Source organism: Engystomops pustulosus, chromosome 1 (assembly GCF_040894005.1).
Source record: "Engystomops pustulosus chromosome 1, aEngPut4.maternal, whole genome shotgun sequence".
NCBI lineage: Eukaryota > Metazoa > Chordata > Amphibia > Anura > Leptodactylidae > Engystomops > Engystomops pustulosus.
The window spans coordinates 46,691,297-46,716,578 of NC_092411.1; the positions used below are offsets into that span (position 1 = coordinate 46,691,297).

General features: G+C 40.2%; 1 protein-coding gene across 5 annotated transcripts in view; it reads right to left on the reverse strand.

Annotated features, from left to right (window-relative positions):
* The window catches only part of ARB2A (ARB2 cotranscriptional regulator A), a 280,920-nt gene that overhangs the window by 241,642 nt on the left and 13,996 nt on the right, over positions 1–25,282 (reverse strand). For all 5 annotated transcript variants that reach the window (XM_072139584.1, XM_072139578.1, XM_072139588.1 and 2 more), the window contains exons 2-5: positions 19,012–19,138; positions 15,704–15,805; positions 14,558–14,658; positions 5,408–5,473 (exon numbers count right to left, since the gene is read on the reverse strand). In XM_072139584.1, the coding sequence (XP_071995685.1) occupies positions 5,408–5,473; positions 14,558–14,658; positions 15,704–15,805; positions 19,012–19,120 (378 nt within the window). In that variant the 5' untranslated portion in view covers positions 19,121–19,138. The remainder of the gene's footprint in view (positions 1–5,407; positions 5,474–14,557; positions 14,659–15,703; positions 15,806–19,011; positions 19,139–25,282) is intronic.

The following is a 25,282-nucleotide window of genomic DNA, read 5'->3' on the forward strand; positions in this document are numbered from 1 at the left end:
GGGCAGGCTGGCTGTATACTACACGGGGGCAGGCTGGCTGTATACTACACGGGGGCAGGCTGGCTGTATACTACACGGGGGCAGGCTGGCTGTATACTACACGGGGGCAGGCTGGCTGTATACTACATGGGGGCAGGCTGGCTGTATACTACATGGGGGCAGGCTGGCTGTATACTACATGGGGGCAGGCTGGCTGTATACTACATGGGGGCAGGCTGGCTGTATACTACATGGGGGCAGGCTGGCTGTATACTACATGGGGGCAGGCTGGCTGTATACTACATGGGGGCAGGCTGGCTGTATACTACATGGGGGCAGGCTGGCTGTATACTACATGGGGGCAGGCTGGCTCTATATTGTTGGGAGCTGGCGGGCTATATACAGGGGGAGGCTGTGACCAATGCATTTCCCACCCTCTGCTTTTACTCAAGTAAATAGGTTTTCCCAGTTTTTGGTGGCAAAATTAGGGTCTCAGCTTATACTCAGGTCGGCTTATACACGAGTATATACGGTACGTAATTTTTGTATATTTCTGAAAACACATTTTCAGACCATATATGCACTTTCGTCTTCTCCTTACATCCTTTGTTTCAGCTGTCGTCATTGACCGGTTTGGTGCTGCAAATGCTCAATGAAGATTAGAGCACGGCTTCTTAACATCATCCTATTCTACACACAACAAATTATTTCCTCTGACATTTTACATTTCTCCATTTAAAAGTCCTAATTAAAACTTCATACAACAGCAATTTGTCTTTTTACTGTGGTAATTCATTAAACAAAGCTTTCACAAGGAGCGTCCATAAAAGGTCAGGGCTGAGCACAACCTTGCGTTATCGACAAATCAACCAATAATGCATTTAGTCCTAAGAGCAGCAAGACTACATAAAGCAATTTGTATCTATTAAAACTGCACAGTATGATGAGGGTTAACAAACCCCTTGAACTTTAGTCTGCTCAACCAATATGGTAAGCTCAGAAGATCCAAGGGCAATGTAACATAAGGAGGTAACTCCATCGATGACTTATGATAAGTGTAAAAACACCTCTCAGGACCAAAACTTTTGAAGACAAATTTTTTTTATATAGCAAAAGTGAAAAGTACAAGAGATAAGAAAGTTTGCAGTAAATTTTTTTTTTTTTTTTTGATCTCTCGATTCCATACACAGAGAAGGAGAGATAGCTAAACTCTCACCATCTAACCCCTTCCCGATGATAGCCTTTTCCTGTTTCCAAATTTGCGTTTTTAATGGTTTATTGTCCCAAAGGACAATGACGGGGGTTTTCAGAGAATTCTTTAAAAAATATCCTGATGGGGCTCGGGGAGGAGTAGAGCATTATATAAAGTTTATTTACCTGGATCCATACTCAAGCACTCTGGTGGTAGTAAATTCCCTGGCCCGCCTTGCTGGGCAATAAGTGTTGGTGGTCAAAAGACCAGATGTGGCCAATTAGTGGCACCATGTAGTGGAATTTGTTCATCAAACCCTAATGCTACTGAAATAGGTCCCATGGCCCTTAATGCTTCTGAGTGATCAAGCCAGAATTACCAGAAGAGCCTGGCAGAGTAACTACTAAAATCAACATTTAAAATTATGCTAGTGAGCCTGAAGGGATACTGGGACATCCCCTTCGTGCAGCAGATTCAAAGGCTTGCACACTGTAACAGCCTGTGAACTAGATTAGTCAGAAAGGCTTTGGTGGTTTAACAGAGCCCTTCAGTGATGCAGCTTCATGGGCTGTTACAATGACCAAAAAATGCCCCTCCCCCTTCTGCTAGATTACACAGGCAGAGAGATAGGGAGAGACATGTTCTGCTCATACAAATTCAACTTAAAGGGGTATTCTCGTCTGGGCATTCACATTCAGTTTGATAAATCTGCCATATATAAACATTTCTTCAATTAGATGTTATTAAAAAAATATGTTCCTGTGTGAAGATAATTTCTCATAAATGTAGTCATTTTGTCCCTTAGAAACGATATAGCTTCCTCGGATACGGCCACGTCTGCTGGAGGGATTGCACAAAGAAACAAAAGGTTTTTGTGTATGAAATTTGTATGGATTTATTACATGACCCACAGCCGTCCTGTGGCAATGATTGCTGAATCCAGGAGGTCAGACAGGACTCAATAGCTCATGTCTGGCCACCGCTGCCAGAGTGTGACGTGGTCGTATCCGAGGAAGCTATCTCGTTTCTAAGGGACAACATGGCTACATTTATGAGAAATTATCTTCACACAGGAACATTTTTTTTTAATAACATCCAATTGAAGAAATGTTTATAAATGGAAGATTAATGAAACTGAATGTGAATGCCGAGACGAGAATACCCCTTTAAGAACAAATCTATAGAACCCATCTTGTACATAACCCAAAGACTGTCTGTATAAATACATTTCTTCAATTTAAAAAAAAAAATGCGTAATCGTGTGAAGACAATTTCCCATAAATCACCATTTGGAGAAAAAAAGAACTGCACATCCACATTTGATACAATGATCAATGCTCCATACTGGCAGGCTAAGCCCCCATGGCTCAGGACCCTGTGTCCCCACCGGTCTGCACCACAGAAACAGCAGACACCATGCAATACACCACCATGTGAACAGGTCTTAAATGCTCACCATGTGTGAACAGATCTTGAATGGTCACTATTCTATGTGGTCTCAGATAATAGCTGAGAGGGAGTAGGCAGCCACTATATGCAGTTTTCAGCTAGATAAAATCACCTTGTGGGAGCTTGGCCAGTATACGTGCTGGGGGCAGCTGTGTCTTGGTCCCTGCTATTGCCGTGTTGTGTTGGACACCATGTGGTGTCGCACCTTATTAGTGTAGGCACACACTTAAACAAGGTCACCGTGAAGTGGTTAGTGGGCTTATGCAGTTTGGTCAAAGGGTAACTAAGAACATAGAGTTTGTTTTGTTAGATCATTCATGATGTGTGGATGTGCGGCCAGTTCTTTTTCTCTACAAATGTTGGTAAATTTCCAATAAATGTATATTAGAAACGAGATAGCTGTCCAAGGATACAACCACCTCCACACTCTGGCAGCGGTGGCCATACATGCATGATTGAAGTGCCAGACCACCTGGATTCAGGGTTTGTTCCAATAGGACAGCTGGAGGATGTGTTGTAACTTTGTAGCATTACTCCAGCTGTGGTGGTTGTATCCAAGGAACACAATCCCTTTTCTAAGGGCAACAGGATTACATTTATGGTACATAGGTGCACAGGATGGACCTTGAAGCAGTTTACCAAAAGTACCTCTCTCACCAGTGCCAACCAGTGAAGCAAGTCCAGGTTTAATACTAGAATAAAAAATATATTTCCATAGTTCTGCTGCTACTAACAACCACCTCTTAGTATAGCTGGCCCCCCACCGTGCAGCCGGACAATGCTATGCTAACGCTAGTGTGCTGGTGTGGGGCCTCCCCGACTGTGCTGGACCACTCCGGGTTCGGTATGCTCCACTCAATGACCCTTCTCCATCCACTTTGCATGGAGGTGGCATAAGGTGGACAGGGTTGCAATTCCCACCAATACAAGTCTTGATAAATCCCCCCCCCCCCTCCAAAGAATAAGTTTATAATCAGCTCATAAAGAGTCTTTCTTTGTCACGTGGCTTGTTTAACAATTACCAATGCACCTAACTAAAGCTAATTTATATGATGGTTAATGAAAAGGTACAAGACGATCCTCTGCTACAGGAGATACTGCCTTGAGGCATCAGTGTATTTTTCATGACCTTCAACAATGAAAAAGATCTTAAGTAAGCCTTTATGTCTCACACATAACCAAGCAATAATAACAAGAAAAACAAGATCTTCAGGCCAACACATATAATACACTCCATTACTAAAAATTCGTATAGATCTGAGCCAACCCATTCAATAATTACTCCACTATTGAAAAGACATTAGAATTGTTTTTGCTTTCATCTTCCCCCATTATGAGTATAATGGGTTATAAATCAAGTATCCATCTTTGAATGATGCAGGGGGAAAAAAGGAAGCGTCTAGAGAAGAAAAAAAAAAAAAAAACTCATGAAGGGTCGCAGATTACTGGAAACATAAAAAGAAGATAAAGGGGAACTCCACAGAGATGTCCAACCGGGTTATTTGATTAGAAGCTCAATGTTACAAAGGGGCAGTCTGAAATGTTCAGAGGCTGAAATAAGAAGAATTTACATTTATATAGCATCTTACATTTGTATGGCTTTAAAAACAGAAGCAGTATTAAGAAGAATTCTCCGTCTTCGTGAAATCAGTCACAAGCACCTGCATGTAGCCCAACATGAAAGACGGGGGTTTCTTTATGGAAGGACTACAAGGCAGCAATACAGGCTGCTGACCTCATATTTCTTACAGTGTGTAGCTTTCTACATCCATCTTACGTCTGTATTGTTATCGCGGAACAATCCTGACCCTGCCCATAAAAAGAAAATAATGAGACGTCTGGCACGTTAAAGGGACATCGCTCTTAGAGACACTGAAGCGTGGAGTCCCTTATCAAGTCTACAGAACCATGCCTTACATTTAGAAAATATCAGCATAACTACATGATCGGGGAGCCAGTTGGTTACAATCTTCCAAAAAAAAAAAAAAAAAAAAAAAATAGCTAGTTGACTATTGCAAAGGAGTTTTACTCCTCAAAGTAGATAAAGAGAACCAAATCAGTCTCCGATATTAAAAAAAAAAAAAAAAAAATAGACCTGGTGATCTATTGATATGATTAACTGATCCGCTACAAGGTTACGTAAAAGATGGGTTCTTCCCACCAGCGAATGCCTCCTTCCCTGTGATTAACATCATGCAGCAGACTGAAAGAGATCTGCTAAATGATGTCCATGATGACACAGGACCACCAGTTACAGTGAAGGTGGCTTTCTGAGGCAGAAAAAGCTTAACTTCAGTAGTAAACTCTCCGCCTCCTTGACGTCATAAAACCAATTTACACCACACTTAAAAGTTGATTTTCCGGATGATCGCACCACACTAGGCCATGAAAGAAACATCATCCAGAAGCCTGATAACATACTGGTAGTGGTTTATTTTGCCAATTTCTGATGATGGGTTCGCTTTAAAATCTCAATGGAGCTATAGCAGGAATATTGGGCGGGGTCTAAAAAACCTAAGCCTTCCCTTCAAACAGTTGATAGGAAAGGGAACAGATGATGATCCTATTATAAAATATACATTTGCAGGTTCACATAAAGGGGAGTAAAAAAAAAAAAAAAAAAATGCTTTGTCTATAGTTATCTTAGTAGACACAAGAGGTAAGAGCATAGCCTGAAAGAGACTTACATTGTTATTTATTATAGTTAAACCAACAAACAGAAAAAAAAAAATCTGAATGGTGGAAAAGATTTTACCAATTAAAAAAAATAAAAATAAAATCACTTACCGGTAAATACACCTTTTGTAGATTACAGTCTTTTTCCAATAATTCGTAAACATGCTTGGTTATAATCTGTCAACAGAAGATATATCATCATAAAACACTGTCAAATATTACCAAACAAATAAAAGCATCTTCAATAATATTTTACATACAAGTTGTCATGAAGAACTGAAGACAAAAGGTTAAGATTTGCAGTTTTATGTGTTGGAAAATTTTAACATATTTAATAAGTCGTGGCTCCTTATGCGTCACGTTTTTGTGGACATATTTAATTTACTAATTTTTAAATGTGATTCCAAGTCCTAATAACATTTCCTAAAACTGAATTATTATTTAAATCCATTTCTATATTTATTTTTTTCTTTTTTAATTTAATTGTTGTATTAAAAGACCAATCATGTGTTTTTCTATGCAGAATTATCGTCAATTTTGCACTAAATCCACAATATCCAGTGTGTTTCATTGGTAGGTCACTGGCCTAAAATTTCACACTGTGACCTTTAAATCTCATTTAGGCACATCTGAGGGCTTGACTTTTTTTTGTGCAGCAACTATGGATTCCAATTTAAAAAAAACAAAACAAAAGAAACCAACAACAACAACAGGATCAGACGCGACATCAGTATCTGAAGAGGACTTCCTAAGATACGGGAACAAGCCCTTAGATTGGGCAATAGATTATGAGGTCTCTTCTCCTTTAATAACTTTTTATGATTAAATATTTTTACAGGTGTGATTGGCATTGTCACTAATGGGGCTGTTACCATTGGGCATCAACTGTACAACATAGTCACTCCTTCTAAATACGATGCTGGCTCAGCCTCAGTCATTTTACCTTGTGCTCCATTAGTGGTAAATTTATATAGGTTCATAGTAAAGTGTTAAAGAATTTTTGGTGTTATTTTTTTAATTTTCTTTTTAGATTTAATTTTTGTATTAAAACACCATTCATGCGGTACTTGCATTAGCCATCAGCAAAAACTAAATACCTTCAATATCTGTACATTTTTCAAAGCATTGACATGAACATATCTACAGTACAGAAGGGCTGTTACTATAAGGCATAAAATCCCCTGTAAACAATTCTTAGTACAATGACCTCCACACAGAAAGCCGCGGAAACGCTGCCATCAAAGTCACCTATGGCTTTATAGAGCTCAAGATCAATTTTCCATTCCCAGGAAAGACTTGGTAGATATTTATATATATATTTATTTTTTAAATATAGAAAACATCAAGGGGAAAAAAAAATTACAAAAAACATCACCAAAACCTCTTTCAAAATGACTCCAAGCATATAGGTCGATACTTCAAGGACAAAAACGGTATCAGAATGACTGGTTACACATGGACTACGGTGGATCCCAAAACACCTTCCACATGTTCATCTTACATTTATTTTTATTGGACAATTACACTGTCTAAAATCTAACCATCCAGGTTGTTAGGATTCCAATGGGATGAGACTATTAAATCAAGACTTTAAATGCATATGTCACAAGAGAGGTAGAAAAACAAAGAGATCTTTACCGATACCCAATAACAGCCTCCCCCCACTCGTTTTTGGACAACTGAATATTGTCAACGACTAAACTGGTTAGAAAACCAACAAAGGGCGGGGAAACATGGAGGCTAAACATTGAGAAGTTGTACAAAAATGCCTCCTATTGGATCACGAGAACAGAGGTCCAAGAGTGCCCCAGCAGTCTTGAGCATGCACGACTTAAGTACTATTCACTTCAACAGGGCTGTTAAAATGGTGAGATCCAGCAGTGAGGGGCACCGGCTTATCCAGTATTAGTTATTAATTACCGGTAATTCACTTATTTATTCTGATCCCTTATAAAGAAAGGCTGGAAAATTGTACAAACACTTTTATCTCCGGTACCACCGCCTGCCCTCTTATTCCTCAAAGATTGGAAACTCTTGAATAAACGGGCCCTCATTTTTAATGTTTCATCTTACAATTTTATTAATCTGTAATGTCTTAATGGATCATGAAGTATAAACTAAGTGGAATGGAAGAAGAAGGCACTATATTTTATTACTGTACTTGAATACAACAGGAACACTGCCCTATCTTTTGCAGAGTGGTCGCCCAGTTCCAACACAAAAGTCAAAAGTGTGCTCACCGCACCGTAGCCTCATATGCATGTCTATGGCAGACGTGAGCTAGCTGCCCATTTGCGGATAACACGCGGCTGCCACCATTCGGACGTGGGCATGAGACCAAATTTTGTATCTCTTGGTGATTGTACTGATCATAGAATAAGCAATAGCAATGTGTTATTTGGACCCAAAAGTAAAAGTCGTAAAATAAAGGAAAGTGAATAAAATGCTATTGTGTCTTTTCCTCGATTTCACCTCAATTTTCCAGCTTCACAGTACATTGCATGGATGTCTTATCTGTACTGTGCTGTTCTAGTGAGGGACCGCTCAGCAGACCAGTTGACTCCAGGAATACTGCATCTCGATCTTGTTGGAGGTGAAAGCACATTTGGGAGAAGACTTCATCTACTTATTTGCTTGCAAATAAGCAGTTTTTTAACCACATGCTGGCAATATAATCAGCATTTCTGAGCAGAGATTAGTGCTTCACTACTACCAATTACAGGTTTTAAAGCAAAGGCACCAAGATGTAAACTATTCATTTGTGGAGACATCTAAAAATACTGTTTGCTCAAAAATATGTTGTCTGTTCACAGCGGCAAGATAACAATCTGAAGTCTTAACTGTGAAGTCTTATTTAGACCAGTATTGAACCCAGCATTTCCACATAAGGGCTCTTTCACATTGGCGTAGTTTCTCACATACATGGTTCAATGATTTTCACGGATGCCTCAATGAGTGTTTTCACATTGGCTTTTTCATTCAAAACTCGTCCGTTGTTTTTCACTGATGCGTATCACAGAAGGCAATAGAAGTCTATAGGTTAAAAAAAAACCTGAATACACATCAACTTTTTTCACCAATGAGGTGGAGAAATCAGGTGTTATGTTCCCAAACCAATGTTAACCCCTTTCCGTACCTTCACGTGATTCTACGTCATAGGAGGCGGGTCGTTCCCGCACCTTGACGTTCAATCACATCATGGCGATCGCCTGGTCTCAGAAGCTGAGCCCGGGCGATCGCCACCCCAACTGTTTAACCCTAGTGACCGCGGGGTCTATGGAGCATCGGCGCGACGATCCGCACCCTCTGTGCAGGACACAGACTCCGGTCGTTACCATGGCAACCCTGAGTTCTGATAAGGACCCCAGGGCTGCCTATAGTAGCCGCCGGTTTCGATCATGCACTGTGCACGATCTAACAGGGCAGCTGTCAGCCTATGCAGAATACATTAGTATTGCAGAATATTACAATGAACAAGTGATCAAATGATCACTTGTTCATTTCCCACCCTGGGACAAAATAAAACAGTAAAAAAAAAAAAAGTTTAAAAAAAAAAAAAAAATCATTAAAAAAGAATAAAAGTCCCCCTCCATGCCGTAATCAAATAAAACATAAAAGTGAAAAACACCCAAAAAAAAAAAAACACAACATATTGGGTATCACAACGTCCGTAACAACCCGTACAATAAAATAAAATGGTCACTGAACCCATCTGGCGAACGCTGTAAAAAAAAAAAAAAAAACAACAACACCTCATAAAAATTATTACCGTATATACTCGTGTATAAGCCAAAAACGTCCCCTCGGCTTATACACGAGTCAATATCCAGCTATAAAGAGTAAAAAATACTTTAAAAATAATAAACTTATATACTCGCCCTCCGGTGGCCCCGATGTGCAGCGCTGCTCCCCCGATGTCCACGTGGCACGTCTTCAGGCTTCCGTTCTTCTGCTGGGCGCCGCCATGTTTTTCCCCCGGGTGCCCAGCAGAAGAAAGAAGAAGGGCGCGGAAGCCTGAAGCCGTGCCGCGCGGACATCGGTGGAGCAGCGCTGCACATCGGGGCCACCAGAAGGTGAGTATATCATTTTTTAAATTTTTTTATGCTGGGGGCAAGCTGTATACCGCTGGGGGGGGCAAGCTGTATACCACGGGGGGGGGGGGGCAGGCTGTATACCACTGGGGGGCAGGCTGGGCTGGCTGTATACTATAGGGGGCTGGTTGGCTATATACTGGGGGGGGGGGGTCTGTGACCAATGCATTTCCCACCCTCGGCTTATACTCGAGTCAATAGGTTTTCCCGGTTTTTGGTGGTAAAATTAGGGGTCTCGGCTTATACTCGAGTATATACGGTACATTTTCACATCTGACCGCATATAAAGCGCATAAAAAGTGATAAAAGAGTAAAATTTACCCCAACATAATACCAAGAAAAAGTAAAGCTTGTCCAGCAAAATATAAGCTCTCAACCAGCTCTGTAAACAAAAAAAATATAATTGTTCTGCCCATTGTTACATGGCGATACAAAAACAAGCAAGCTTCTCACAAAAGGAGTTCTTTATTCTGCAAAACAAGTTAACCATAAAAAAGCCATAGAAATGGGGTATCACCATTATAGTGATGACCCATAGAATAAAGATAGAATTATTTTTATGGTACGGTGAACATCCGGGCAAAAAAATGCTAAAAACCATAAACAAGAATTAATGATTTTTTTAACCACCAAGAAAGAGTTAATCAAATCTGATTATCAGCTATTGAGCCCCGCCCGTAAATGATGTACCTGAAAAGTGGATCTCATCCACAATAAAAATAATCCACCATATGTCCAAATTACAAAAAATAAACATTTTATAGCCTGTAAATTGTGATAATGCAGATCTGCTCTGAATGGCTGCCCGGCCGTGTGCCCTTACAGCAGTCACCACCTCACATGGGGCATCCTCATACTCAGGAGAAATTGGGTATCAAACTTTGTGGCGTTTTTTGTCATTTAATACTTTGTGACGGTTTCATTTTTGGTCAAAGTTAATATATTGTCTAAAATAAATTACAGCTTGTAAATTACACCTCCATATTGTTTTAACACCCATGAAGCATCTAAAGGGTTAACACACTTCTTAAAGTTGATTTTTTACACATTTAGGGGTGTAGTTTCTAAAATGGCATGATTTATAAGGTTTTACTGCGGTTTAGGTCTCTCAAAGTCAGTTAAAGCTGAGGAGGCGCCTCTAAATAAGGGTTTTGGCGATTTTCAAAAAAATTAGAAAAATTGCACCTTGGGTATCAATGGGGAAGAAGAGTTGGGAGAAACGGCTGTCCAATTGTTTGACTGACAGCTACTGAAAAGAGATCACCACAATGGTTTACTGCCATGTAATGGTTTGCCAGAAGACGACTAGTTATAAACTAGGACAGAATTCACATCCAGAATATTTGAATTCTGATTGGTCAGTGGCTATTCCATCATGAACCATCCGGATTTAGATGCAAAAGAAATTATTAGTACCCCCAGTTCTTTCCCTTCTGCCCCTTGTGTATGTGTCATTTAATAATTCTTTGCCCTGTCCACCTCCCGTTCCCTCTGCACCAGCCTGGATCCCTTCTCAGATTGATATGTGCCACTTTAGGAGATAGGCAAGGTGCGCACGACAGCAAAAATCAGCTGTTAACAATCAGGTTTTTTTTTTTAACCGGAATTACACGGCTGCACTAAGGGTGCATTCACACATCGTGTTTAACGCATGCTTAAAAACCGCATGGCAACAGCTGAAGAGTGATTTGCATAATTTAACAGCTGTCAACACGTTAACAACACGTTAACAACTTGTTAATGAATGTGTTAACACTGTGTTAATATTTGTGTTTTATAAACGCAAGTGTTAACAGCTGTTAAATTATGCAAATCTCTCTTCAGCTCTTGCAATGCGTTTTTAAATGCATGCGTTAAACCCAACGTGTGACTGTACCCTCAATGCAATACGTTTAATGGATCAGTAGCCACAGCTGTATTTTAGTTGAATTGTTCTTTGTTAAGGAAAAACATAGTATTGCATGTCCTAGTTAGATCAGTATTTCATGGATCCCTCACAGGGGATCTAATTATTCACAGTGCACCAATGGTTACCATTAGAGAAACAAATAAACGCCACATGCACACAAAGGGATGTTCACCCAAGCATCCATCTATCTGGGTACAGCAGATTGTCACCGGTGTCATAGAGGTCTATGGGGTCTATGGGGTCGTGATGACGGCCCCTCGTATGTGTGTATGCATGAGGCCTAATATTGTGACGATACAATAATCCCCAAGATATTTAATAAATACAAAAACATAACAAGCCCTATTCCCCACACTGGTGTTGGACAGGAGTAGAGATGAGCGGGTTCGGACGAGTTCTCCGTTCATCGACCCGGACATATTGCCGGATTGGTGGCTTAACAGCCAAACGGGCAAACTAACGTCCCTTGCCAACTAGCCATGGCTATGGGTAACCAGAGGTACAACTCTGACCAATCATTGCCACGGCCAGGGACGTCAATTTGACAGATTGGCCAATATGTCTGGGTTGCGTGAGGCGCTACTCAATGGAAAGTTCGGGTCTGCTCATCTCTAAACAGGAGGCCTACCTGACCATGGGTGTCCAAATGACCCATCGCTTCATTTTTGTGCCAAGACAAAACCGTGTGTGATAACATGTTAAATCTCAGTAGTTGAAATAATCAAATCAAATAAAAAATAAATGAATAAATAAAAAAATAATAAATTATTTTCAACCTCAATTTATTCTTCTCCTCCTTTGAAGAGCTATTCAAATAAACACAGAACACAATCTTTGGAGACCTTTCAAGCAATCCCTGGCATATAATGCACTTCATCTTTATAGAAAAGTCACTTTTTTTTTCTTTAGATGTGGAGTGTCATTAATATCATGAGGTTTTCTTCTTCACTACAATCATTTTATCACACTTTGTATAACATTTTGTTAAATACAATAACGCCTAAAGGACACAGACGGCTAAGCCGCCTTCTAGATTTTTTTTAATAGCCTACAGAGGAACAATTGCAACTGCTTCAAAGAATCCTACAGCTTAGAGTACGAAGGAGTCCGGGGAATGGAAGAAATCTGCTAGCAGGTGGGGGACTGTTTTGTTCGCGTCCTTAACAAAACACAATAAAAAGGATTTATTGTCTATAGGGCAGATATTAAAGTCCTACAATTCAACAAGAAAGTTGAATCATATTTAGACTCTAGTGATTTCTCAGTGCACTGATATAGATCTACATGGAAGAACTTGCCTCAAGTAAACAGCCAGGTCAATAGGTCTTCTCCTGTGTTCAGTAGAAATAGTTGGAGAAGACATGTCTGTCTTAAAAGTTTCAGGCTGGGAAAGTTTGCATTCGAACTTTCACAAATTTCTACTTATAAATATAATATAATGATTTCTAGTAAGGTAGTAACAGATGACTCAACTTTGGCCTGTTACTCAATGTCATAAAGTTACGGCTTTAGATTTAAAGGGAGTTTTCCAGGAACACAGAAATATACTCGAAAGATCTCTGCATTAAAAAAAAAACAAAACTGTATGTTCCCCCCTCACAACACTATACAGTTACCCTGTTATTCTTTCATCACAATACTGCGCTCCGCACTTCTGTCACGTAACTGCGTGGGACCGATACAGAGTTCCCATGGTTCACCCTTCGTTGGGCCAAAACAGGTGTAACCAAAGGACGGGCAACATGTTTGGCATTTATAAAGTTAACTAATCTTATATGAAGTGTGCATTGTCATGGCTCTTTTGTGAGCATATAATAAAAGTAACCTTTTTAGCACATTTTTATCCGTGTGATCTGCACTATGGGGGCGATTCAGCAAAGTGCGGGTGAATAGACGGGACATTGAATGATTTATCTGGTGCAGTGCAAGACTGTGGAGTCTACTTTAGTTCAGCTATTAGTTAGCCTAGTTTATGCCAGAATTTTCTGGCGCACGGACTAAATATTTTGGTGCGCAGGTACCCAAGGTACCTTTTCCCAAGGTCATACCTTTTTTGGGACAAGTTGTAAAACTGCCTGGAACTGATCAACCCTAAATCAATGTGGCACAAGTTGCAAATTACTACAGACTTCTGACAAAGAAAGAAAGAAAGATTTAGAATCCACTTTGGAAAAAAGGAATGGCAGATTCCGCAAGGAATAAGGACATCTACAGAAATATAGAAAAGACAGAAAACATGATGCAATATTGGTGTGGACTGATCCCAAGTCTTCCTCAATTTAGTGAGGTAGCTTTTCACAATATCTAAAACTTAAAGGAAATCTAAAGATAAAATAAAGCATGATAAATCATAGATCCAGGCACATTGATTGTGATAATGTCCTTATATTTGTTATCCAAGGCCGCCTTCCCTCTAAAACTCAACTTTTAAAATTATGCCAATTAGCTAGCAGGGCGCTACTAGAGCCCCTGTGTACTGTGGCTCCACAGGCTTTTACAATGTGCGTGAGCACTTGCTCCTTCCCACAGTGCGCTAATGCAGCGAGAATAATATAGCAGTAAGAGGGTGAGGGGACGTGCCATGGATGAAGGGGAGGATTTGACAGTGTAACTGCCTGTGAAGCTACAGTAAAGAGGGGCCCTAGTACTGTCCCCCAAACCCATTCTAGCTCAGCAAGTCGATTTTAGAACAGAGGAGGCCATGGATAACAAATATAAGAAGATAACCACAGTCATTGTACCTGGATCTATAAGTAAGTGCCTATGGTTTATCATGCTTGATTTTGGTAGTTTTCATTTAAGGTGTTGAGCACTTAAAGGATTTATTAACCATTTTGGACTTTTGGGAGGTGTGGATCAGTGGATCCTCTGCTTGAGTTTTGGGGTTTTATTGAGCAGATTATCTTCCAAGATGTGGTGTATAACATGTTGTAAGAGGCTGGAAGAAGCGCGTCCATCGTGAAATGGATGTTGCCTCTATGCACAGGATCCCTACATGTTTTGCAACTTGTGTTATGTAAACCTGGAAGCAGGGTCACAACAATAAGTGATCAAAGCTCACAACAACCTACCCTTCAAATATCACAGAGCATTCTCCTACAAAAGTCAATAAAATAGTTTTCTTTCCGTCAACATAAAGAAGAACGCCGACAAAGAATGTGAACAAGAAGTTGCCGAAATCATTGCAGGTAGTAATATTGCATGTAAAATGTAGCTTCATCTCAATTGTGTTTCCTTTAGTACTGAAATGCTACAACGTACCTCTCCAAGAGCCTCATAACGCTTCTGGTTCCATCTATGTAAGTCTTCTCGATAGTTAAAGACAAAAGGTTCTCCGGTCTTAATATGTCTCAGCTGACCATCTGTAATGCAATGAAAAACAGAGCTTAAAAAAAAAAAATCACATTTACTAGAAGAAGGGAAATCCCACCAGAAATCTCTTTTTTTTTTTTTTTTTTTTTCTTCTCTCTTTTTAAATTATAGTTGTTTTCCCGTTTCAGCAAATCGTACATATTGTTTGTGTAATGAAAAGTTATCCAATTTTCCAATATACTTTGTGTATCAATTTCTCACGGTTTCCTAGATCTCTTCTTGTAAACAGCTTCTTGCAAGCAGCTCCTAGCGCTACAGCATATGCCGCAGTGTTACAAACACTAAAGGGCTGTACAATTGAAAACGCCGAACCTCGCTGTGAACGGTCGGAGGTATTCATGAGCAGGTGGTCTGAAGCACTGCCTCTCCCCGGGACAGCCCTTCTACACCATAGTAGAGTAGTGGTGTACTTCACACGGCAGTCACCGCCCCTAATCCCGCCCCCTCATGAATATACACCTGATCGCTTACAGTGCGGTCTGGCGTTTTGAATTGTACAGCGGTGTGCAGTTTTTAGAGGTGACAGGTCCTCTTTAAAGTACCAAATCATGCAATTTTCACCTCAGCCATCAGAACTATTCATAGATTGACATAAATTGAGACATAGACTATGACAGAATTACAATAGTAGATGAACCCTCTGTAGAAAACACTTTTGTCTTCATTATGGATAAACGCAGAGGATTTACATCTCTCTCCTATCTGCACAGAGCCTAAAATCTCCAGACTAGTGTTTCTACTGACCACGAGGCTGCTGTAAGGCATGTCACTAAAAGCTGTTAACAGAGTGAAGAAAAAAAAATGGCCGCCATAACCATAGAAACCACCACTACATATTAAAAAATGGGGATACAGCCACTTAAAAAAAAACAAAAAAAAAAAAACAATCTTTCTCTCAAAAAGAGAGCTGTTTATTAGTAGAGACTCATGATACAATATTCCCAAATCACTAAAGACGAATGAGTTAGAGGATTGCAATAAGCAGTGTACACCTTTTGTTGGGTAGAACAGAAAAATAGCATGAATAAAACTTACTTTCATTAAAAGCATATTCAAACCCCTCCAAGGTATCTGGGAATTCAAGTGGTGGTTCATCTTTTTTCATCAGTTCATCCAGGTCTATTCTAGAAAGGAGATCTGAATACAAAGAAGCAGAAAAATGATGGCAGCCATGTCTATTATGCAATTGTATGGTTCAAAAATAACCTATCAAATCTAGTATGAGGTTACTGGCAGAACACAGCGGAAAATACACGTCTCTGGTTATGGAATATCCGGTCCAATCAGGTGGGTTGGTCCAAGTGCTCATTGACATGTATCTCTGTATAGACACTTATGAAAGCAGGTCTGTCAATCTGGGAGAACATCCTGTGAAGGTCCAAAGCAGAAATTGCATTGCTCCGAATGCCTTATAAGCAGAAGGGGTAAAATGGGAATTTCTCACTCATAAAATGTTGTTAATGTGCCTTTATTTGTACAAAAATGGTTAAATATGAAAAAAGAAAAGAAAGAATCCCAGGTGAATGGAGAACAAATGGACACAAACAGAGCAGTCCCGTCAGGGGGTTTCCTTGGGGTCATATAACGTTTTTTGAAGTTGCCGCCTGTAGACACCCTCTATGTTACCACTGCACTGCTCTCCCTGACCTAGGGCATTGTGCTCCACTTCTTGCCTCTAGGGAACTTTTTTTGAACATACTCCATGATGCCTGCCCTGACATACAGCTGCATAGGACTCTAAGGGGGACATTTATCAGGACTTTATCAGCCCTGAAATAATCACAATTACTTTCAAACTGCCAAGAATTACAAGTACAGCACCTGGCATAGAGTCTTACGTTGGGGGAATAAGTCTCTATTTAGCTGTTGTGCATTGGCTTACGATAAATGTCCCCCTGTTAACCAGATAATGGGTGAAAACTAAAGAGGGGATTAGAACCCCATCCAACAAAGTAGCCCCATGTAAAATCAGTCTAGTTACACATAGGTTCCATGCCTGTACGTACACAACAAATATGTGAATACAACCTAAGGGTACATTCACACAAAGGCCATAGGACGGGTGAGCACACGTCACATCGCTGGAGAGGAGGAGGGATGAGCACTGCTCACACATCCTCTCTTCATAGAGGAGCGCAGGATCGGCCCTATAACGGTGAAATATAGGACACATCATGGTGCGCAAGACAACGTGTGCTCACCGCACCATGACCGAGCACCATAGGCATCAATGGGGACCAATATCTGGCTGCAAATGACGTGGCCGCATAACGTCCCCATTATGTTCGTGGGAATGAACCCTAAGAGAGTGGGGTCAATATACACTTCTGGGGCCCCAAACTCACCGCTTTGTAATGTAAAATAAATATTGTTCTTAAGCAATAACACACCTCAGGTAAAGATAAAATGCTCAAGATGGTTTCGGTTCAGAAAAGGCCAATGACTCATTAAAAGGGAAACAAGATTACACCATATTTGTACTGATTAGAATGAGAAAACTACATCGGAACACGAAAGAAATCTGCACTTGACCCACTGAACTGACTAAATCCTACTTAGACTTACAATGGCTGCAATAATAAGTATACTATGAGCAGATTAGTTTCCTCAGGTTCATCTGATTGACTTCTATCACAGCATTGCACATTTTCTCAGTCTTCTGTAATTAAATGCATAGCAGAAGCTAAATGAGAAATCATTTCCATAGCACATTTGTGGAGATTTCCCAAGTCTCCGCATGCCAGGTATAACCTTGTATTATGTAGCGATGTATGTAACTGAAATGAGGGTGGTTATACAGGGAGTTATACAGCGCAAAGGATTAAGCAACATAATGAAAATATTTGGAAAGCCAAAAGAAAATGTAATTACTTTACAAAACTATATGAACACACGCTCTTCTGTATATATGGCTGGAAATTAACCTTTAGCCAATCCCACAGGTGCCTAACCCCATCCGCACTCACATCACACAATGTTTAGTAATTAGGTAACCAATAGAAATCACTGCGGCACCATCTCACATTGTGTCAATTTTCCCATGATGACTCCGACATTGGCTGACCGTTTCCGAAGCCACAGACTGTAAATGGTGAATCAACTTGAGATGAACCGATCCTTTACACGAAGTTGTGGGGTTCAGATTATTCTATTCTGCTATAATATCATATGATGCCATAAAGGCTTTATAGGAAGATATAGCTTACCTGCAACCTACATATACTTTCATGTACTATCCTGCCAGTGCACATGTTCAACTACTGGTCCATAGACGCCTAGATTTGACTAATGTCACGTTTGAGTTTGGTCTTACATAAATACCACCAATTGTGAATAACAAACCATCCCAGGTCGCCATTGGTCAAAAAACAGTGTTGCAAGTGGTGGGTGAATGCAGGACTTCACCATTTAATATGCAATTCAGAATTATTTAAACTTAAGGGGGGTATACCCATCTCAGCAGCAAATAATGTTATTGTTTGTATTATAAAAAGTTCTACAATATCCCATTATATTTTAACGAAATGAAAACAGCCCTTTTAGAATTGGTTACTAACACTTTCCCGTTTTTGCATTTTCATGCAAATCGCTGTATGGGGGATTTTTTTTTTTGCATAACAAATTGTAGTTTCTAGTGACCATATTTAATATTTCAAGCCATGCACTGGAAAATAGGAAATAAATTCCAAATGGCGCAAAAATATTGAATTTGCTGCATTCTCTTGTGTGCTCTCTGTTTTTTTCAGTTTTCGATGTTTGCTCCAAATATATATATGTGTTTCATTAAGTTGAAAGTTCTTTAACAGATTTTAAAAAATTTTAAAATAAACTTCCTTCTTTATAAAAATTATTTGTGACAATCATATTTTCTTAGTACAGCGTACAGAGCTATGAAAAGTGTCATTTTTCACGGGACAAGATGTCGTTTTCCATCGCTACCGTTTTCAGGACTGTACAACCAATTGATCACAACTGTATTGGAGTAAATGGCAGTTTTTTATACCACTGTTACAGAGCTGCAAAAAAGACAGGTCCTGGAGTCCTATATAGAGTCCAGGCTGTCATGGATGGTGCCATGAGCTGAGCCCACATGCCCCTCGGCTTCTAAATGGCTCTACCAGCACTGACAGAGCCATTTAATGTGTTACCACCCTAGGGGCAGTCCAGTCATTACACTTCCTCTTTCCAGGTTTTCGATGTCACGTCCATTGGTCACATGTTCTGTTTGAAGTCCGGTCCTATTCTAGTGAAAGGACTGCAACCCACCATCCAAATGCTATCAGTATGGGAGATGGATGTACTCTAAAAAAAAATGTCTAGAATAGAAAAAAGGAAATAAATACCTTTTAATGCTGTTGTCTTTTCTTTTTCATCCGGGCCCCCTCCTTGTTGTAATGCCATACTTAAATGAATAAATAAGAAGAAGACCAACACTGAGAACAAAATGGACATCAACCTTCTTGAGGACTCCTGCAAATTAAATAAAAAGGGACATCAATTGTGGTTCTTTTCATCATGTAATGTTTGCAAATAATGTGCATTTAAATAGATTTTCAGGGGAAGATTTATCATAAAGTTTCTGAGGTTAAACTGTTCTAGTTGCCCATGGAAACAAATCAGAGCTCAGCTGTAATTTTATAAACAGCAGTGGGAAAATGAAAGCTGAGCTCTGATTGGTTGGCATGGGCAACTAGAACAGTTCTGCTCTAAGAGACTTATAATAAATGTCCCCATCAATCTTTATTTGAATTTTATTCCATACGTTTTGCATAATAATTCTACTTCCTGCTTTCTCTTGAGACACAGGAAATTCCGTTCAGCCAATTATTTCCTGTGTCTTGAAATGCAGCAAGAAATGGAGACAAGCATGTGATCTGTAAGAGTAGAATTGCAAATTTGTTACGTGAAAGAGTTTGATATTTTGATAGTTTGATACTAGGGTTGTGTAATTTTCAGCACAGAGTAGATGTTGGGCTGATAGGGATTCACTAGTTAGAGTAGGAACCAACTTCATGGCCAGACCATCAGGAATAAGGAATCCTGTTACACACCCCAGAAGTGCACCCTATTGATTTTATAAAACGTAACATATTTGCTTATGATCGAAGTAGATTTGAACAGCCTACCCTGAGGATCGAAAGAAGGAACAGTGAAACATAGACATAACTGCTGAGGATGTTCTCTAACTAAGGTCTTCAATAGAGTTCTGCGTCATTAGCTCAATACACTGGTATAAAGATATCTTTCTATATTACAATACATTGCATTTTTCCTCTCATATTTATGCATACAATAAACATAATTAAATCTAATTAAAATGTATGTATCAAAAAATATTTGATCCCTAGACAACCTATAAAATATAGTAAAAACAATAATTAAAGTGACAGGTAAATGTTTAGGAAAAAAAAGCTTGTACAATTCCTTAATTTAACCAAGAATAAACAGACAAAAGGCTTGTTTATAGAAACTAAAGTTAGTCTCACAAAACAACATGTGCAGTTCCACATTACATTAAATATCTGTAATTTAAAAAATTCTGGTATCGAAAACAACTAACTCCAAAAGATGACCCTAAAAAGGACTTCATAGCCCAGATTTAAAAAAGGACCTTTCACCACCACATCCATCAACCTCAACTCTTTAAATCCTCTTATCATTGTTGATTTACCGATTCTGGTGAACCTTGAAGTTCTCCTATAACCTTCACTGTTCCCAAGTAATCGGTGCTGTTAGTTTCAGCTCCCAATATGCTAGTCAGGATCTCTATTGTCAGGTGGTTGTAGGTGGTGCCAGACTTTCTTTCCCTGCTCAGGACTGCCCACCTGATAGTACAAACAGCATTGTACCGATTACTCGTCCACAGTGTAACAGCCTGGGAATCTGCAGCACAGAGGGTATCTGGTAATGCCCCCCAGAGCAGTTCTGACTCATTAGCATAGCTGATTTTAGAAGAAAGGAGATCATAGATAACACATATTTAACATACCACAAAGAGAGAATAATGTAATGTATGAATATAACCCTAAGAAAAGTAGTACAGACCACAATACAGATGAATTAACAGGCACCTCATTTGTAGACCTGGGTGTTTAATTAAGTGAATGTATGCAGCATTTAAAAAGAGGAAAAAAGCTGATGAAAGTCAAGTCATCACCATGTAGCCTACAGCTTGCATTACCCCATTAAGCAATGGCAAGTATTTCTGTAGTCTTAATGCTGAGACATCCGACTTACCGTATTTTCTGCCCTATAGGGCGCACCGGACTATAAGGCGCATTAGTCCGATGCGCCTTATATATGTAATAATTACATATATAAGGCGCATCGGACTATAAGGCGCGGGGTCCGGCGGCCGGGGGCGTGGCGGAGGTCCGGGGGCGTGGCGGAGACCCGACGTGACGCGGCGACGGGACGCGGCGCCGAGACGCGACGCCGAGACGCGACGGGGAACGCGGGAAAGGTGAGCGGAGAAGGTGAGGGGGAGGTGGAGGAGGGCAGCGGACCATACTTACATAGGTCCCCGCTACCGGAGACAGCAGATCTCCCGCTGGAGATCTCCGGTAGCGGGGACCTATGTAAGTATGGTCCGCTGCCCTGTGCCCAGCGCCATACATAGGGCGCACCGGACTATAAGGCGCACTTTGGATTTCCACGGAAATCCAATGCTTTTAAGTGCGCCTTATAGTCCGGAAAATACGGTATACGTATTCCCAAGCAATAACGTAACCAAATAAGAAAAGCCCAGATAGGAGAATCTAAAGGATTTGTATGGTTAACTTTCAAGCACCATTTGTGAGATACATTAAAATCTGAAGTGCTCAACTGCACTCATGAGGAAATTCATATTTCATGCTTGAAATAGAGTATTTTACATCGATTTAATACTCCTTAGTTCAGCAAGAAGAAATGAGCCATTTACACTTACTAAGAAATAAATATAACTTAGTGAGGTGAATAGAAAATACTGATCACTACCCCCCCCCAAAAAAAAATTAATAATAATAAATAATAATAATAAAAGAGGTTATAAAATAGTACAGAGTATAGTACTACATTATGTTGTACTATTATGGTAAAGGTCAGTAGGGTGTAAATAAACAGCATAGGAAAAGAACCGTTTCCCACTTCCCCACACAGGGCAAGTGTTCCCCATCATCAACATTTAACCCCTTAAGGACCAGGCCCTTTTTTGTTTTTGCGTTTTTATTTTTCACTCCCCACCTTCAAAAATCTATAACTTTTTTATTTTTCCGTGTACAGAGCTATGTGATGGCTTATTTTCTGCGTAACAAATTGCACTTCGTAGCGATGGTAATAAATATTCCATGGCGTGTACTGGGAAGCGGGAAAAAAATTCTAAATGCAGTGAAAATGATGAAAAAACACATTTGCGCCATTTCTTGTGGGCTTGGTTTTTACAGCTTACACTGTGCGCCCCAAATGACAGGTCTATTTCATTCATTGGGTCAATACGATCACAGGGATACCAAATTTGTATAGGTTTTATAATGTTTTCATACATTTACAAAAATTAAAACCTCCTGTACAGAAAAAAAATTCTTCATTTTGCCGTGTTCTTGCGCTAATAACTTTTTCATACTTTGGTGTATGGAGCTGTGAGTGGTGTAATTTTTTGCGACTTCTGATGACGTTTTCAATGCTTCTACTTTTAGGACTGTGCGACCTTTTGATCACTTTTTATAGAATTTTTTCTATTTTTCAAAATGGCAAAAAAATGCCATTTGCGACTTTGGGAGCTATTTTCCGCTACGGGGTTAAACGCAGTGAAAAACGGTTATTATATTTTGATAGATCTGGCATTTTCGGACGCGGCGATACCTAATGTGTTTATGATTTTTACGGTTTATTTATATTTATATCAGTTCTAGGGAAAGGGGGGTGATTTGAATTTTTATGTTTTTTTAATATAATTTTTTTTTTTTTTTACTTTTTTTTATTTATTTTTTTTACTATTTTTCACACTCCCTAGGGTACTTTAACCCTAGGTTGTCTGATTGATCCTACCATATACTGCCATACTACAGTATGGCAGTATATGGGGATTATGCATACCATCTATTACAATGTGCAGATCGCACATTGTAATAGATAGCCTCGATCATGACAGCCTGGGATCTTTGTGTGATCCCAGGCTGTCATGGCAACGGATCGCCACTCCCCGGTGACGTCACGGGGAGTGACGATCGGAGCCAAGATGGCGGCGCCCACGCGCCGCCGGCTCTTTAATGCCGCCGGCAGCTTTGCCGGCGGCGATCAAAGGGTTAACACCCGCGATCGGTGCAAGCACCGATCGCGGGTGTTAGCGACGGGCATTTGCTTCATTATGAAGCAAATGCCCGGTGAGTATGAAGAGGGCTCAGCCCGTGAGCCCTCTTCATACTCCCCCATGCGCAGTAAGACGTAAGGGTACGTCTTATTGCGCTATGGGGTTAAAATCAAAGTTAAAAAGTCTTTGCTATAAAAAAAATTACAAATGCAGTACAAATGGACAAGAGAAAAAAAAGGCAGTTATACAATTTTCAAACTGTGTAAGGCTACATTCAGACGATGTATGCCCGCCATACCGTAGTACGGCGGGCATACATTGGCGCTGTGGAGAGGAGCAGGGGATGAGCGCAGCTTACCCCCGCCCCTTTCCATAGGCATATACAGCGCACGGCGCCGTGAGCCCATAGACGTGTATGGGGCACGTATATCAGCCGTATATACGTCCCCCATACAAGTGTGTGAAAGTAGCCGAAGTGAGATCTTATGTTTTATTAAAGGAGGAGTCCTTTTTCTGGCTCCGCCACGTGCCCATAAAGAACAATGCACACATTGCCAAATTATTTTAATAATAAAAAACTTTTTCCGATAAAAAGAAAAGTTGGATCAAAATTTACCATGGCAAAACGGCGATTGGGAAATCTGCGTGTTATTTCCCATTACGTGGCTTCCCGCCAGCAATTGTTTTTATATTTTGATAGATTGGGACGCAGGGTTATTTAACATGTTACTGAGTGTGTTGGTTTAGTTTTATTGCTGTTCTATATATTGTATTGCACCATATTTAAAATACATTAGATATGTAAATATCAATATATATCCATCATTTCTATAGATGATGCATAGAGTCCCTTCTTCCATGCTTAACTACCATTCAGCATATCATAGATCAATATAATGCAACCAATCCAGCCTCTTGCAGTGTGGTCTGTCCTTGATACAACACAGTTCATGATCATGGACTGACCACATATAATGTATGGCAACCCTACACATAGTTAATTTTTTGCACCTATTAAAGGCCTCTAAAAAGCACTGTAATTACCGTAGTTTAGGATACATTTTGAACCCCTTTAATAGAGACTGAAAGGCTGTTTCTACAGTAGCTTTTGGTTAAGCGCAAGACGCATGATAAAACCAACACATTCCCAGACCTACCAGATCAAGGCAAGTTATTACTCTTTTTTTTTCTAGGACTCTTTAAAACCTGAACCGATTTCTTTTTAGCCCATTTAAAAGTGCCTGACAATAAATCAGCTAGGAGGGATATTCAGGCATGATCTCCATCTTCGTATAGAGACTCCAGTCCTGACTAACAGCTGGAAGGCCTGGCCAATATTGAGGTCATACATGAAAACAGCAGCTTCACTCATGCTGCTCTATAGAATGTGGAATAAAATGAATTCTACAGATCACTAATGGCCAGCTCAGTGTGTCAGAGCAGCGGAAAATCTGTCAAGTCCCGCAAGACCCCAAAAATACATATGATCATCATCAGCCGTCTTTCCAGCGGCTGAGCAGGTCTGTCACCATATAGAAATGGGTCTGTCACTGTAGCAGTGCGGCCGGCTGTCAGTAACGGTGTCAGTGTGTTTCCAGCCACATCTCATCCAGCCTGCTGTCTGTCTCCATTGTATCTTATTTCTTCTGCCTGTCAATGATGCCTCCCTGAAGGGGGCAACCATGCAGAGAGATAGGGTGAGGAGGACAAAAGGAGAGAAGATGCTACGTGTAAGGTTGAATCCTCAGGGATAAGTGATTTACTGTATAAGAAAGGATCCCGACCGCCGCTCAAGAATTATTTCAACTGGATGAAATGACCTGCAACGTGTCAGCTGTTTACATAAAGCAGTTCAAGTGTGACGTCTGAGACATGTGGCAGACTGTCGAAAATGCACAAACAAGTTACAACCCCCCCCTCCCCCTTATTACCTCCGGCAGGAATTATTCAGTAGCTAGAAATATTGTCTGATACAACAAGTATAATCTACACGGTTAGAAACACATCCATACAGCCCATCGTAGCGTCATAAAAAGTGTGACCGGTTCTTATCAAATGCGAATGATAGGGCAGAACAATAAAAGAAACTACAAGAAGATACAAATAAATTGTTTAAAAAACATTTTATCTTTACATCAAATTTCACAAGCATTATTAAAAATCAGCCCATCTATGTAAGCCGCTCAGCTTATGATCCATGTCTGATGACTCGGGGTGCGGTCACATGTGCCGCTAGCGCTGCGTTTACAAATGCAAAGCTAGAAAACGGGTAACCAAACACACGAGTTTCACTGGAAACGCATCTGCGATCGGGCCGATGTCCA